This window comes from Eretmochelys imbricata, chromosome 11, assembly GCF_965152235.1.
Source record: "Eretmochelys imbricata isolate rEreImb1 chromosome 11, rEreImb1.hap1, whole genome shotgun sequence".
Taxonomy (NCBI): domain Eukaryota; kingdom Metazoa; phylum Chordata; order Testudines; family Cheloniidae; genus Eretmochelys; species Eretmochelys imbricata.
Window position 1 is genome coordinate 5,012,172 of NC_135582.1, and position 16,379 is coordinate 5,028,550.

General features: G+C 39.9%; 1 protein-coding gene across 5 annotated transcripts in view; it reads left to right on the forward strand.

The window, feature by feature from the left end:
• ERCC3 (ERCC excision repair 3, TFIIH core complex helicase subunit) overlaps positions 1–14,978 on the forward strand; it is a 44,942-nt gene extending 29,964 nt beyond the window's left edge. For 3 of the 5 annotated variants that reach the window (XM_077829547.1, XM_077829549.1, XM_077829548.1), the window contains 3 exons: positions 4,128–4,246; positions 12,703–12,855; positions 14,396–14,978. In XM_077829547.1, the coding sequence (XP_077685673.1) occupies positions 4,128–4,246; positions 12,703–12,855; positions 14,396–14,530 (407 nt within the window). In that variant the 3' untranslated portion in view covers positions 14,531–14,978. Of the gene's footprint in view, positions 1–298; positions 587–4,127; positions 4,247–12,702; positions 12,856–14,395 lie in introns of those variants that run through there. The other 2 variants (XR_013347445.1, XR_013347444.1) reach the window with 2 other exon arrangements.
• Positions 14,979–16,379: the final 1,401 nt, after the last annotated feature.

Consider the following 16,379-nt stretch of genomic DNA (forward strand, 5'->3'; position numbering starts at 1 on the left):
TCGGTGCTTTTTCTGTTCTGTAGAGGACAGGTGTGGATGGGCATGGAACCACCAAAACTTCAGAAAATGGTTAACAAACAAATCCTGTGTTTTCCCCTTGATACACTCCTCTGCCTCCCTTCCAGGCTTCCAGGTGGCATGATATGTAGAATACTGTTCTCCCTCCCCACCAACTCCTGAGTAGGACCCTCCATTTATTCATTCCTCCCTCTGGGGCAAGGGTTTTTTTTTCTACCTGTGTGGTCCTGGGTGGGATGGGATGCGGGAGTCTCAATTGCTTCTCTTCTCTCCTACTTAGACAATTTTAGGATTGACTCTTTCTTGACACATCTTGGACTTCTCACCATTTTATACTTGGTGGGAGAATGCTTTGGTGACTTGAATCTACTGCAGCACTGGGTACTGATTAGCTCCCAGTAAAGCTGAAGGCCACTGCTCCCATACCATAGCACATTCACAACTTTCAAGGCCTCCTCCGAACTCATGAATCAGATCTTGGTGCTTCAGATATCCTCCCTTCTTTGGCCACAAGATGGACCACCGACTGGTACCTTCCACCAGCATAATTTTCACATTTAAAAACTAGGTAAATGTTTGCAAGACAATGAGAGTATATTTTCAAGTTGTCTTTGTAGTTGCATAACCGTAGTACTTGAAACTGCTGTTCTCTGAGCTGTGGATTTTGAGTTGAGAAATTTCTGAGTGGCAGATCTCAAAGCCGCTCCGTGCTTAACACTTATAATCACTCTCCACCTCAAATCTAATCTGTTGAAAATCAGAATGAACATTTTCTTTCAGTCCTGAAAGGTTTTTCTTTTCGAATAAATGTAAACTAAAAAACTTGTTAAGTTTTGGCTGCAGTTCTGGAATGATGGCTTCCATAATTAAGGAAGAGGAATCTAACTACTACTTGGCCTAGATGATCACAGTATACCATTGTTGGTTCTGTGGTCCCTAAATATCCATTTCACCAACTCTGTCCTCACCGCTCACTGTGGTTCTGATGACCCATAACCAATGAAATAAGAGGAGAGACAACCAGAGCATTGATGGTGGAAGTCTCGTGAATCTGACCAGTTATGATGTGCAGACTTTAAGATTGTATGTTGTGGCTTTGCAGGAAGTAAAGACAGGTTTCTTCTCCTTCCATCACAACAGAACTGTTTGAAGTGACCAACGGCTTGGTAAAGCCTGTAACCACTGAGGTTGAGCTTGACTTATGTGAAAAATTTCATGTTTTGCAGACAAACTTGTTCTGATTTCAGAATGAGCTGTCTGCTGACGCGGATACAGAACCGTGTCCAGCAGGGGGAAATGCTGTCATCTTTGCTTGAATTACAGCTGGTGCCATTCAGGTTACAGAGGTGCTGGAATGCTTTTATCCTACAACTTTCAAGTGAAGGCCAGCTGGAGAGTACTGTGTCCGTTTTTCCTTGTGTGTGTTGATGTTTCCCTATGTGGTGGGAAAGATGCCAGTGGGTCTTAAGCTATTGAGGCCAGAGTTCAAGAAACCAATTCTTGATACTGACATTCTGGCTAACTGTGACTGGGTATCCATCATCCATCTGGGGAAGGTCATTAAGAAGGTGGTAGTGGGGCAGTGCTCAGTTTCTTGATTGATCAGATTTCCTTGGCCTCAAGTTAGTTGAGTTACAAGTCGGGTGCCAAAACTGCACTGATTGCATTAGTTGATTATTTACTGTCAATGGATGAAGACATGCTTATTCTCAAATCTGTAAGCTACAGATGGTTTGATGGTTTGGAGCATAAGACTTTGATTCACTTGTGGACCCTCTCAGAAGTGGTTGAGCTGCTCTTAAATGGCTCTGGTATTGTTCTGGGAGAACCTAAAACGTAGCTGGAGGCAACTCTTCCTTTACTTCAAGGGTTCTTTCCTGCAAGGTACCACTGTGCCTAGATGAGGGGGAGGGATAGCTCAGTGGTTTGAGCATTGGCATGCTAAACCCAGGGGTTTGAGTTCAGTCCTTGAGGGGGCCATTTAGGGATCTGGAGCAAAAAAAAATTGGGGATTGGCCCTGCTTTGAGCGGGGGGTTGGACTAGATGACCTCCTGAGGTCCCTTCCAACCCTGATATTCTACGATTCTATGAGCTTGGGGCCAACTGTAACATAATCCTGAAAAAAGAAAGAGAGAGAGAGAATGTTAATTGGCTGGGGGAGGCAGCCAGAAGAATTTTAGTAGAACTTGCTTGCTGCCCTCATTGAGAGAGTGCAACCATTTGTAACACCATAGTTGTCACATCCGGGACTGCTTTTGGATGCCTGGATAGTGACTGTGGTATGCACAGTGCTGCTTTTCCCATCCTTACCATGTAAGAAGTAGGACCTTATCTTCAGTGCAGACCTCGCCACAATTATCCATGCCTTTATCACCTGGAAACTAGATTGCTGTAATGCACTTGGTGTGGGTCTACATCCGAGGAAGTGAGCTGTAGCTCCCGAAAGCTTATGCTCAAATAAATTTGTTAGTCTCTAAGGTGCCACAAGTCCTCCTTTTCATCTTGGGACTAGTTAGAGGCTGAAGCTAGTGCAAAATGCTAAGTCTTTTCTGGTGAATGGAATTGCACATGGGAAACATGTCAGATCAGTGCCCTGGGATCTGCAGGGCTTGCAGTAAGCTTCCAGGTGGAATTCAAGGAGCTGGTTGTACCTTGTAAGGCCCTAAATAATTTGAGACCTCCTTACTTGAGATCCCTTTCTCCCCTTGCTCAGCCACCACAATTAAGTCACTGGTGGTATTTGAACTGGAGGTGCTGGCAGGGCATTCTCTGTGAAGGTCAGTGACTTGGTATCTTGCTCCCCAACACTGGACTGCGGAGTGTGGTTTCTAAACCTCTCTGGCATGCTGTAAAGCTCCCTTCCCCTCCAGCTACTGAGGAGAAATGGGCAAGTTGCATATTTAGGGGTATTCCGTTTATATCGGGTGCCCTTCAGTTCATGGTCTGGGCACCCAAAGCATAGGATGGGTGCATATATTTTTATAAATTAGAAGAAATATACTATATGTATTTGTGCTACTTTTCATTAGGGTAATCTCTATTAGATTCAGTATCTAATTTCCAAGTGGACTCCAAGTAATACACATTTTTATCTCCAGGTAAAGTTCCCTCTAATTCACCTTCCTTTAGTTTTCCATTCCTCAATGCTCTCCTGACCGATCATCCTAGTTATTATTGTACCATTACTCTAAATGTACATATCTAATTTTTTAAACTGAGTCCCATTGACTAAGTGCCTAGTTGCTTTTGAAAACAGAACTTGAGTTCCTCAGTGCTTAGGTGCTTTTGAAAAATGTACCTGAAATGCCTTGTATTGAGACAGCAGTTACCTGAAGCACTGTTTATGTTTGAAATTAGAAAGTGCAACCCTTAGTGCACACTCAGGATATGGTTCCTTGTTGCTTAGATTGCACAATGGGAACAGTATGGATTTGAAAATGTGTCTGAAATAGATATAACATTTGCACTATTGTACTAGCTAGTGCGGGGGGAGAGGGCTTGGATTCTCTAATAGTTGCTTTGTGCTGTTTGAGCCATAAAATCTATTACCCATATACAACTACTGTATATAGCCTAGGTTATTCTGAATATTGAATAGCCTTACTAATTCCTAAATAAAGCTAAATATCTTATTGTCTCATCTGGTTTTGTGCCATGTCAGTGCAAATCTCTACATTTACATTTATAAAACTTTTCCTCTGGTATCTTGCTGCAGTACTATTTCCTGACTTGTATCTCAAGCACAACTTGAGTTGTTTTTAAGATTATCCTTTATAGCACCCTTGTGAATTTTTGTTCTTACCTTGTTTGGAATACACAACTCAACAAGCAATATTTTCCTCCAAGAGTTAGGTCTCCTATATCTCCCATTGCCTCTTCCCATATTCTTTTCAGGCTGTCAGTAGTTCTCAGCAAGAATTTCCATGCTATATACATGATCACTTGCTGATTGATCAGATTACCTTAATGCATGTGTGCAGTTAATCTTTAAAGTATGTTCAGAAAAGCAATTCTGTAAAAATAACTTTACACTTCTGCTCTGGATGTTTTCTTTTTATCCTTCAATATACTCATATAGGCTAATTGTCCAATACCTCTTGTCTCCTAGGGACGGTTGCAGAGGAATACAATGCCTTCTTTTATTCCCTTGTATCCCAAGATACTCAGGAAATGGCATATTCAACCAAACGACAAAGATTTCTGGTAGATCAAGGTTACAGCTTCAAGGTAATTTTGTCCCTTTAATATGGAACACTGATGACTTGTGCGTATAATGTCAAATTCGCGCATCTTGGAGTCTTAATGTACCTCCTATACCTCCTGAAGATAATGAAGGGTGCAGTTGGTTATCAGTTGGTGCTTACAGGCAACTACTGTTGCTGTAACGTTACTATATTGTGGTGTCTGTACTGCTGTAGAGGACATGGTAAGGTAGCATTAATTACAGCATCTGACCATGCAAAGCATTCTGACTTTATAGCAGGCAACAACTGGGGAGTGGGACCAGAGTAAGAACACTTATGGGAAAAATTGACTGATCCCACAAAAATGGGATGGCCTTAACCTGTACTTGGAAGTTTTGGAAGCCTTCCCATTTGAGAGTGTGAAGAATAGAGACTCAATTAAACTAGCTTTGTGTCCCCAGTTGGTCCAAGTCCTCATTGCTGTAGGTGATGTTGTGTATAGTGTACATCAGAGTCCAGTGAATATCTTGGTATATTTTACTTCCTCTGGTTATATCTTAAGAACACTACTTTTTTTTTTCATTTGTGACCTTTTCCTTCCCTCCACTTCATCAGTTCTGCTTGATGCTGTCATGAAAGACTTCATAATTGAATTGCAGTTTGAACAGCCTTTATTCCTGAAACCATATTGCCCAAATTAATGGTTCAGTGGTTGGTATCTTTTTTTTCTCTTGGGATTTGTTTTCAGCATCCACACTTAGTAAGGACTCAGAGGTATTATTCTATCAAAGATAGCTCTCAGAAATTTGTAAATGAAGCATTTCTGATTCCTTATCATTGGACTAGTGGCATCAGTAGGGCTGGCATAGTGAGCAATAACTATCCCAACAATAACAGGTTGGTATCAACATTGCCTCAAAGATTAGCACCACCACTGGAAGAAGTCTATTCAACTTCCAGCGGAGAACCTTCTCCCCACCATTCAAATGACAGATCTTGAGCCACCTGACCAACATCCTTCATTCCGTCCCCAAGACTCCTCATCTTCTGCTATCAAGGCAGTTGTCTTGGCACTTATACTATCTCCTGATGACTTTAGGCGCTTCCAGAAGCTGTTTGCCTGGATTGTTGATGAACCAGAAACAGAGACCTCATTGACTAAGGAAATTTATTTGACATAATATATTATTTCGGTTCTGCTGTAATAGCATTGCCCATTAAGAAGGGCATTTTAGAACTGCAAAAATTCTATGGTGAATGCAAGCAACATTACCGCCGACTGCTAAAAGAGCAGGAAAAAAGGTACCAAATAGGCAAAAGGGTTTTAAGCAATTATGCCCCCTCCCAACACTGGATTATTTCGTGGACTCTGCAGTTCATGAAAAAATGAAACCATTTAAGAGTACACCAACGCACAAAGACCTAAAGAAAGTAGATCTCTTTTGGGAGGAAGGCTTATTCATCAGCATCACTTCAGCTACAAATAGTGAACTAAAGCTTTGTTTGCAAAATTGAATTATGTAACCTGGGACATACTATCTTTCTTTCTTCCCAAACTCTATAGAGTGGAGTTAAAAACTATTATGATTAAAAATAACTAATGGCAAAGAAGTTACCGGCAGCCATGGATGCATCAGACATGATGGCTAGACATAGGGCCACTGCAGTTACTATGTAAAAGAGCATCATGCCTCTGGTATTCCTAAGGGGAGACAGAATACAGTAGACTTCTCAGTTTTGGGTACAGATTTATTAATATGACATACTGATGATGATGCGTTATATGCCGTAAAAGATTTCAGAGTCACACTATGGTCACTGGGCACTCAGCCCCAAACTGCAAGCTATTCAGATACAAAAGGCAAACTAGACAGAAGACACGCAGCTACTCTCAACAACGGCCTTCTGAGTACCCACCTAGAAAGAAGCTGAGACTTTCTCAAAAGAAGTAAATCTTTCGCAATCACTATTCAGACTACACTTGCTGCCAGATAGATTTGACGCAGGAGTTGAGTACCACACTGAAACTGGATGAGAGTCATCCCCAAACCCCACCTTCAGGTGCCATCTTTCTCTTTTCTACCAAGCCCAACTGGAATAACAGTTGACAAATGGATGCTGGAAGTTGTTGCCACTGAATACTAGAACCTATTTAAATCTTTCCCCTCTCCCCCAAATCCCTTCCCATCCCTCTTCAGGGATCCTTCTCATGAAAACCAACTAAAAGAAGGGAGAGGGATAGCTCAGTGGTTTGAGCATTGGCCTGCTAAACCCAGGGTTCTGAGTTCAATCCTTGAGGGGGGCCATTTAGGGATCTGGGGCAAAAATTGGGGATTGGCCCTGCTTTGAGCAGGGGGTTGGACTAGATAATCTCCTGAGGTCCCTTCCAACCCTGATATTCTATGATTCTAAGTAGTTTCCCTTCTTCATCTAGGGATCCTTGAGAAGCTACCTGTGGAGTTTAGGGCAAGAGGCTTCAGATCACAAAATATCCTTATTCTGAAGACAAAAGGGTGTCTTTGTCCTATCTTAGACCTGAGCAGACTGAACGAATATCTATGCCATTTCAGGTTCAGGCTGAAAATGATTGCGGCCATCATCCCTTCCCTTTAGCTCAAGATTGGTTTGTAGCTGTTGATCTCCAAGATGTGACTTCAATACTGTGATCCAATACAAAATGCTACTGTTCAGTCTCTCCACACACCAGTAGTCTTCACAAAATGCCTACTTGTTGCGGCAGCATAACTGAGACAAACCTTTCACATCTATCCATATTTAGACAATTGGCTGGTCAAAGGCTGGTCTCATCAAGAAGTCACCACAGCCTAGAACTATGTCCTTCACCTATGTAGACAGCATGGGGAAAGACTCCCAACCCATCAGAGTTCATAGGAGCCCTACTTGATTCCAAGTCACCCAAAGCATACTTTCCCAAAGACACATTTCACTCTCTCTAGACAGTTATCACCAACATCAAAGTGAATTAATCAGCCACAATCAGAACTTGCCTCAGATTTAATGGCCACATGTCAGCATGCAGCTACCTGACACCACTAATCAGATTTCACCCATGTCCGTTGCAATGCTGGCTAAAGTCAGTTTATCACCCCAGAAGACATCAGATTACCACACACAAGTTGTGGTTCTAGTTTACATCCTGTTATCTGACCACCAGTTCAGTTACATCAAGAGAGTTCAGAAGGGGAGTATCCTTCTCTATACCCTCCTACAAAGACTGATAAGACATCAGTCAGGAACAGTGCACACCTGTACCACCTCCAGATACAGGGACTTTCCATTGTACATGCTTCCCACTCTGGGGATGGGATAAGAGAACAAACACATGAGAGATGTGTATTCATGTTGCTTAATCTGCTACTTGGAAGGTCCCCAGATGCTGTGGGGATGAAAGTGGTATAAAAATCTAGATAGACTAGAATAGGGGTATGGTCCCAAAAGGACATGAATGTATACATAACTCTAGAATTATAAGCGATCTCACTAGCTTGCATAGTATTCCAACCTGTTTTAAAAAATTCCATAGTACAGATTCTCACAGGCAACACACCTGCAATGTATTATGTAAGCAAGCCAGGGAGGAACCTGCTCATCACCCCTGTGGCAGAAGGCAATCAAATTATGGACATAATGTCAACTCCATGGAATAACCCCAGTAGCTTTTCATCTCCTAGGAGCCAGCAGTGATTTCACAGGCTTCCTAAGAGGACAATCCATTACCAACCACAAATGGTCACTGAAGAGTTCCCTTCTCAGACAGATATTTCACCATTGGGGAAATCCCATTATAGGTTTGCTTGCCATCAAAAAGAAAACATACTATCCAGTCTTTTGCTCTAGAGGAGATGTAAGCCTGGGATCCTCACAAGACATCATTTTGTCCTGTGGGATCAATATCTCACTTAGGCATTTCAACGGATCTTGCTAATACTCAGGATGATATGGAAAAATACCTGGGGTACTATATTTGCCCAAACAGTTCTGGTTAACAGAGCTCAGAATGTCTACTGAGCCTCTGATAGCCCTTCCAGACTGTCTAGACACAACGCAGAACCAAGGGCAAATATTACACCCAGGCCCACCAAAAACCACTGCACCTTACAGCCTGAGTGTTGGCTGATTGAATGCCACTAGCAGAAATTTCTCACTGCAAATATGAGAAATTCTGCTGCAGAGCAGAAAACTCTGACAAGGCATACTTATTCAACAAAAATTGTTTGGGCAGCCCAGCACAACCGTGACCTTTTGGAGGCCCCATACCTAAAGTCCTTGATTATATTCTACATTTGAAATACTTTGAACTTTCATTCAGATCCTTTAAGGTCCACTGTGCAGTGACTTTTGACAGGACAACACCCTCTTCCAGTCATGTTCAGTTTTTCTTACCCCACTCTATGTAGATTTTTGAAAGGGGTTACTCTATATTTACCTACCAGTTAGGGAATCCCTGCAATGTGAGATCTTAATATTGTCCTTTCAAGCCTCGTGGAGGCTTTTCCCCACCACCTTTTTGACATCAGACAGAAGGGTCAACAAATTTCAAACTCCCATGGGCAACCCTCCTTAAACAACATTCCATTGAGAGCTCATCTTACATTTATCCCCAAAGTTGTCAGACATACCTGAGCTATCTTTGATGTAGTTAGATCATAGCTAGCTCAAGAAACAACAGTGAAGCCCTGACCACCCAGGACTCGAGGTACATGCTCAAGTGGCCACCACCCATGGTGCTGCATCTTTAATACTGCAATTCTAGTTATCTTTGATCTACCTTGGGTATGTTTACATGTTACAATCAAACTTCTGAATTGCAACATAGACATATACTGATATATCCATTTAGGGTATTTCAGCCTGCTATCACCTGGCTGGTGTACTTTCTCCAGATGTCAAAGCTCATTCCACTAGAGCGCAGACTTGTTTTACAAACCTCTACATATGAGATAAGCCTGGCAGCCATTTGTAGAACCCCCTCTACTTTGGTTAAATATTATGCCCTCAACTTGTTGGAAAGATCAGGTGCCAAACATGGTAGGGGAATGTTATCCTGATTTAGTGGCAGCTAGGACTCCTCAGTCCCCTCTTCCAGATGGTGACTGATAAGCAGAGCCCTAGAATGGGTTCAAATACTCTGAGAAAAAACTATTATTTATCTTACAATAACTCTGGTTCTTCAGTGTTTTGCCCATGATCCGCCCTCCATCCCTGCTTTTTCAGAGTCTTTAATTGATATTAAGAATTGAGGGAGCTGTGGGACGGTTGTGGCTGCTTTGCCCTTGTCCTCGGGTGAGGGAAGGGGTCATTAGGACATCCACAGTGCAGGTGTAGCCCAGTGGACACTACTATAGAAAGATTCTGACCTTGCACACATGAGGTACGTGCACAACCTTGAGTGGGATCTGCGTGGATAAAACATCCAGAAGAATCATTTTTTTCATAGTCTATGGCTAGTTAAGAGGACCGCTTCAGAACAGGCCTCACAATTGAAATAATTCACCGCAGTCTTTTTATATGAAAGCCTTTTTTGTAGCATATCAAATGTGCCCAAATAGTTGCAGATTAGTGTTGATCTAATAGCGAACAGGCCTATGTGGTTATAGCCAAAAAGACTCAAAGAAATCTCTTTACTTGTATTTGAATGCTTTGGATTATGGAACTAATTAAAAAAGGCCAAAACAGAGAGATTTCCTTTTGCAAGTAATCAGTTTTAGGAGCCTTAAATTGGCATTATAACTAGGACAAGTGTGAGTGCCAAATGGTTGGTGCCAAACTTAAGGCTGGTAATGTGGGAAGAAATAAAAATTAGTTTTTTGGAAACACTTGCTATTTATGGATAGTTTTATGTACCATTTATTAAATAGTTCCATGTGTTATATCTGTCTGTAAGGATAAAAATTGTGGCTTTTTTCATCTTTTTGCTATTTTGTGTGGTGCACTGGCTTTTTAAATAGAGCCCTCTTGTCATGATTCCTTGCTCAGAACCCAGTGAGTTAACTGCACTTGGCTCATGTTACATCTTATTAAAGTATATTCCCTTTGAAAAATATTGCTCTACAAAATCTAAGACTTTTATACTAAATCTTTGGTCTAGCAGGTTTTTCTGCTGTTGGTCTAAGAATCGGTGATAACTTATAAATTTGACCCATCTTGAACCAGGCCAGCTCGAAACAAGTACTGTATACTGCTGAAAAGCAAAGAGTCTCTCTTTAGTTGTACACATAATTTTGTTTTTAAATCATCACAAGGGCCAGATTAATACACTTTTTCCTGTTAGAAGCTGGACACGATCTTAGCAGATGCTGTTTTTCATAGATTCACAGATTGTAAGGCTAGAAGGGACAATTGTGATCTAGTTAGCCCTGTCTAACGGAGGCCATAGGGACTTCCCTGAATTAATTTCTGTTTAGATGTTTTTCTAAAAGATACTCTATTGTTCAGTCTTGATTTAAAAAAACCTCCACTGAGGGAGAATCCACTGCAACTGTTGGTAAGTGGAGCAGTGGTTAATTACCCTCACTGTTAAAAATATGCACCTTATTTCTAGTGTGAATTTGTCTAGTTTCGATTTCTAGTCATTGGCCCTTGTTACACCCTTCTCTGCCAGATTGAAGAGCCCGTTATCAAAGTTTTGTGCCCCGTGTAAGTATTTGTCAACTGTGCGAAGAACCAATAACTGTGGAACCTCAGTAGAAACATACATCCCCTTGATAATGATTCCCCATTTCTGTTTACATTTTGAGACATGTCTGTTAGCCAGTCTTTAATCCATTTGTGTTCCATGTTGATATATCATTCCAGTTTCTTATTCAAAATGCTTTATAGAAGTCTAAATATATTACATGAACACTATACCTTTGTAATTTCATAAATATGTATATATAATAATGTTTGACAAGATCTATTTTCCATAAACCATGGTGACTGGCATTAATTATATGTTCTAAACAGCTATATAAAGCAAAGCTTTATAAAATATGATCACAGTTTGGTGTCCTAGCTGCCTAATGGTATCAAGCATTAACCTCTTAACTGTAGAAGTTCAAGAGAACTCGGGTGTTCAGAGGATATCTAAATTGAGATGGGAGAGGAAAAAAGCCAGATGATAAATCAGTGTGACCCAATTTGAATGTCTGTCTTGCAACCTGCCATGGCTGGGAACGCTGGGAAGTTAGAAGTGCACCCAGGACTAGCGCATTTTTTTAAAAGCAGTAAACTTGGCTCAGTAATCAAAATGGGGCGGAGAGGGGGGCGGAGGGGAATGTCTATTCCTTTCTACTCTGGATTTAAACAGAGATTGTATTTGAGTCTGAGAGCCCTACTGAGGGGAGTGATGTTTCAGTGATTGTGAAAGAAACTGAATTTACAGCGAATGGTCATATATTGTAAACATTCTTTTTTCACTAAGACTAAGAAGCAGAAGCTGGGAGACTTTGGAGTTCTCTAGGAAAGAAGGACTTTGAAGTAGAGTGGAGATAGCACATTTACTATACTTGCCCAGATGTCTGACTAAATAGGAGACTAAAATATGTGCTAAACTGTACTCATATCCTTGGTGGTGAAGGTAAATCAGGGTGGGATGCACATGTCAGAATTCTCATAGTGAGAGCTGGTGGATTGTGCCTCATGAAAATGTAGAATAGTGAAGAAAGCTAAAGGAATAAACAAAAGAGGCTCAGTCCATAAGAAGAAACTAATCTAAAAAGCAGTTTTCTGCCCTCTTTATTATTAACTCAAATATAATTACTAAGCTAAATGTGCTTTGCTCAATTTCCTTGTCAATGTGGTACATTAAGCATTTGGCTGAACATTCTGAAATGCCTTCGTCCTCAGCTATGTGCTTTTGTTCTAGTCTCTTATCTAAATGACATTTTGCATTAGGTTCCTTTAGCACAGAATGTAACAAGGCAGGTGTGTGGTATCATTCACTTTGTATTATGTGTATTTAGACTTGGCAGAATTCAATTTTTAAACCCATATATCCATCAAAAATTTTTTTTTATTTTTAAGCTTTTTTTTCTAATTTTATCAATTTAAATTTTCCCAGTTTGTATAAAATTGGCGGGAGGGGTCAGAGAATAATTTAATGACAGTAGATATTGAGAGTCAAAAATTAGAAGCTTTATAACTGTCAAAATATACAAAGTAAAATTCTTAAATCAAATTCTACGTTCTGAAACGTCATTTTTCTTTCTTTGCCCATCTGTAAATTTCGATTATCATTGATGGAAATATTTCTGTCAGTTTGTATGTGCGGTGAATCGAGGTTTACCGACATTTACTAATTTAAAAATATCTTTCCAAGCCTACATATATTTGTGCTAGCTGTGAAGCAAAGCTGTTGGACTGCTAATACGCTATAAATGCAGTAAGGTCCATTGGGGGGCGTAGTTGATTTTCTTGGGAATGGGGGAGATGCTAATTTAAAAAAAAACTAAACTGAACACTGAGAAAATGCATCCTCCACCACATTCTGCTTCCTAGGTGATCACAAAGCTTGCAGGAATGGAAGAAGAACAACTTTCATTTTCATCCAAAGAAGAGCAGCAGCAGCTTCTTCAGAAGGTCCTGCAAGCATCTGACCTGGATGCTGAGGAAGAGGTGGTAGCAGGAGAGTATGGCTCAAAGTCAACTCAGGTAAATGAAGAATGCTTAGCTTCTGGTAATTGTGAACTACAAATGCTACAGAACTGGACCCTTACTTCTTAGTCTTGCTTCTGCATAACCATGCCAATACGCAAAAAAGAATAGAAAAATAGAATTCTTTACTTTCAGCTCCTGTAACACCTTATTTAGCAATCAGAGTAATTGCTAGCTTAGGTACTAGAGAGAAATGACAGGTTTCAGAGTAACAGCTGTGTTAGTCTGTATTTGCGAAAAGAAAAGGAGTACTTGTGGCACCTTAGAGACTAACCAATTTATTTGAGCATAAGCTTTCGTGAGCTACAGCTCACTTCATCGGATGCATACTGTGGAAAGTGTAGAAGATCTTTTTATACACACAAAGCATGAAAAAATACCTCCCCCCACCCCACTCTCCTGCTGGTAATAGCTTATCTAAAGTGATCACTCTCCTTACAATGTGTATGATAATCAAGTTGGGAGAGAGAAATGAGACACTTGAACAAGTGTGACCTCTACAGTATCCTTTTATGTTTTAGGACATTGGTGGCAGATGGCAAATTTCTTTTATTGAGATCAATTTTATGAAATACACATTAAAAATATCCTAGTGCACTTAATTTATTTGTCATGTCACACTGATTGAAAGGTTTCATGCTCCAACACCTTACCCCCTATAGTACTTCAAATAGGGCTGACTGTTAAGGCTATTCAAGAAGATGAGTCTTTATATATGCTATTTTATTTTTACTCATAGAAAATAAAACATGATTTCCCTAAAAATAAACATGAGAAACTAAGGGCTTTTCTACACAGGGAGATCTAAGAAAATTAATATGAATTAACCAAACGTGTGAATTTGTAGTGGATTAGTTAAACCACATTAAATTCCTGAATGAACATCCTCATTCAGACTAAAGTGGCCTTTATTTGGTTTAGTTTAATTCATTTCTGAAGTTAATTAAGCTAACCTGAATTAAAGCCACTTTAGTCTGAATGAGGGTGTTCCCACAGGCATTTAATACAGTTTTACTAATCCACTTCCAAAATTAATTTGGATTAATTTTCCTTAGCGTCCCTGCATAGACAAGCCTAAGGCTTGCTAATATATTATGAGTTAAGGGGGCATCATAGGAGTGTTGCTCAGACTTCAGGCTTGACCATTAACTATGGTGGCATTGGGCTGGAACGCCCTTTGAATTCTCAATCTCTTGAGGTATCTTTTCTATAGATCCATTGCTTTTGTTATACCAGCTTTAACTAGAGGCATATTACTCCTGCAGTTAGCTGTGAGGTGCTTTGGTTGAGGAGCATCCCTGGCGCAGGAGTAGGGGTATACTTACCTACGCACTTCGGTGTACAGAATTCTTGATCATCCACTAGGTGTCCAGCGTTTTCGTATTTAATTTAAAATATATATATATATATATATATTTTTTTTTTATATATATAAAAATTTGATCATTCAGCATTGCATCTAGCTACTCTGGCATCAGTGGGTTAAGAACATTATGTATATAGTTAAACTGAACAATTGTGATTTCTCTTACTCTAGGTGTCCCGTCGTTTTGGCACAATGAGCTCTATGTCTGGAGCAGATGACGCAGTTTATATGGAATATCACACTTCACGGAGCAAGGCATCTTCAAATAAACATGTCCATCCACTTTTCAAACGTTTCAGGAAATGATGTAATATATGGATGCATTTTGTCAAATTGTGGACCTATTTATCCTTCCATACAGCGGAATATGGAGCCTAAATATCTTGTAGACCCTTAAAGGACTCTTTAATGTGTGGCTATATAGATGCATAAATAGTTAGCAATATATGTATGCTAATGGGTGAGACTGAAAAAGTGAATGAACTATCTCTGACCACAGTGAAAGATGTTATAGAAGGACTGAACCCTGGTTATGCCTCTGTGGTGTCCCCAAGGTAATAAAACCTTTATTTTTATCAAGTGAATTTAAAGACCACTTTTTAAGCAAATGCTACAAACGTGATCTTTTTTTGTATATCAAGTTTGTACTAATGTTTAAAATTTTATTTATCTCATAAATATTCTAGTTGAAAAAAACATAAGGAAGTCTAAAATGCTTGAAGGAAAAACTTAAATAAAACTTGAATAAAAATCATTCATTGTGCACATTTTATTATGTTTTTTACATATGGAGAATTGAGTAATTTGTACTCCTAATTTAACCTAGTTTAAATTTATAACAAACTAGCTCAACATGTCATGAAACCTCAAGAGAAAAAACCTGAAGAGGGACTTTGTCACTGGAGTAAAACTGGGAAAAACATTTAAAAGTTAATGAGCAATCCATTTAACCTGTATTTTTGGTGTTCTTACTACAGTTTTTCTGTTGTATACATCATACACTGTCATCATAAATAATCCTCTGTTTAACATTGGCATATTACCATTTTAGTTTTGCATAAAAAGGTAGTATTTTGACTTGCTACAGGGAGAGCTGAAAGCTGGGTTGCGATGGAGAGAGCCCTTTTTTAAAACATGGGTATTTTTTATTCTTGGCAATACTGGCAAAGAAGTCTTCTGAAGTGAGAGTTAATTTGATTCAGTGATGGATTTGCTTTTACCACTGTGAAAATTCCTAACAAAATAAATGTAATCATGAAACTGCTGAGATTTGTTTTAAACACAAACCCACCAAACAGCCCACTAATGATATAAGACCAAAACTTTTGATATTGCATTTATTAGCTCCTTTTCTGTGAGTAGGATTTTTGTGAACAACCTATAATGTAATGCTGCCCTTGATTCACCAGTTCAGATCTAAGGTTAGGATTAGCCTTACTATGCTGGATGAGATGTATATTCGGGGCTAAGTCTTCAGGTAGCTACAGAGCAGGGGGATCTTTTGAGGGGAAAAAAACAGAGATGGACTTATTTCCTTATGGGAAATGAACACCAGAGCTCTGTTTATGCTGGCGAATGCTGGTGTTTCCATTTTTTGGTTAATGTGCTTGGAATGCAAACTGTTAACATTCACACAAATGCTTCTGATGTTTCACAAGTATTCCCAGGATCTGTATAACTGCACCAGATCCAGACAGATGTGAGAATTGAATCCAACCGGTTCAATTCAAATTGTTTCATTGTTAGTCCCCGCAACTTCATCTCACAATGCTCAATTCTCCCTCCCCTGTGCTGTATCTTCCTTCCATGTGGCAAGCCTGGAACCCGTCAAGGTGGTGCTTGGGTAGCTTGATTTAAGATATCTATATAGGAATAACGTGTGTAGTATCTCGGTGCTCATTCCTTTCCCCTTTGAATTCCTCAGACAATAAGCAAGGGCACAGCACTGGAACATTTGCCCATTCCTCATATCTCTTCTCTTTGTCTTGGGCCTTACACAAAGCAGTCTGTTGAACTGTTTGTTTAGGAGAACAGAATGAGGAAGTGGGATGATGTGATCATTAAGCATACAAGTTTGTCAGTGTTCCTAGTGGGACGCTTATCTCTGCCAGGTTTTAATGCTCACTTCAGAACCACTTTCTGTTTTTACAAACTT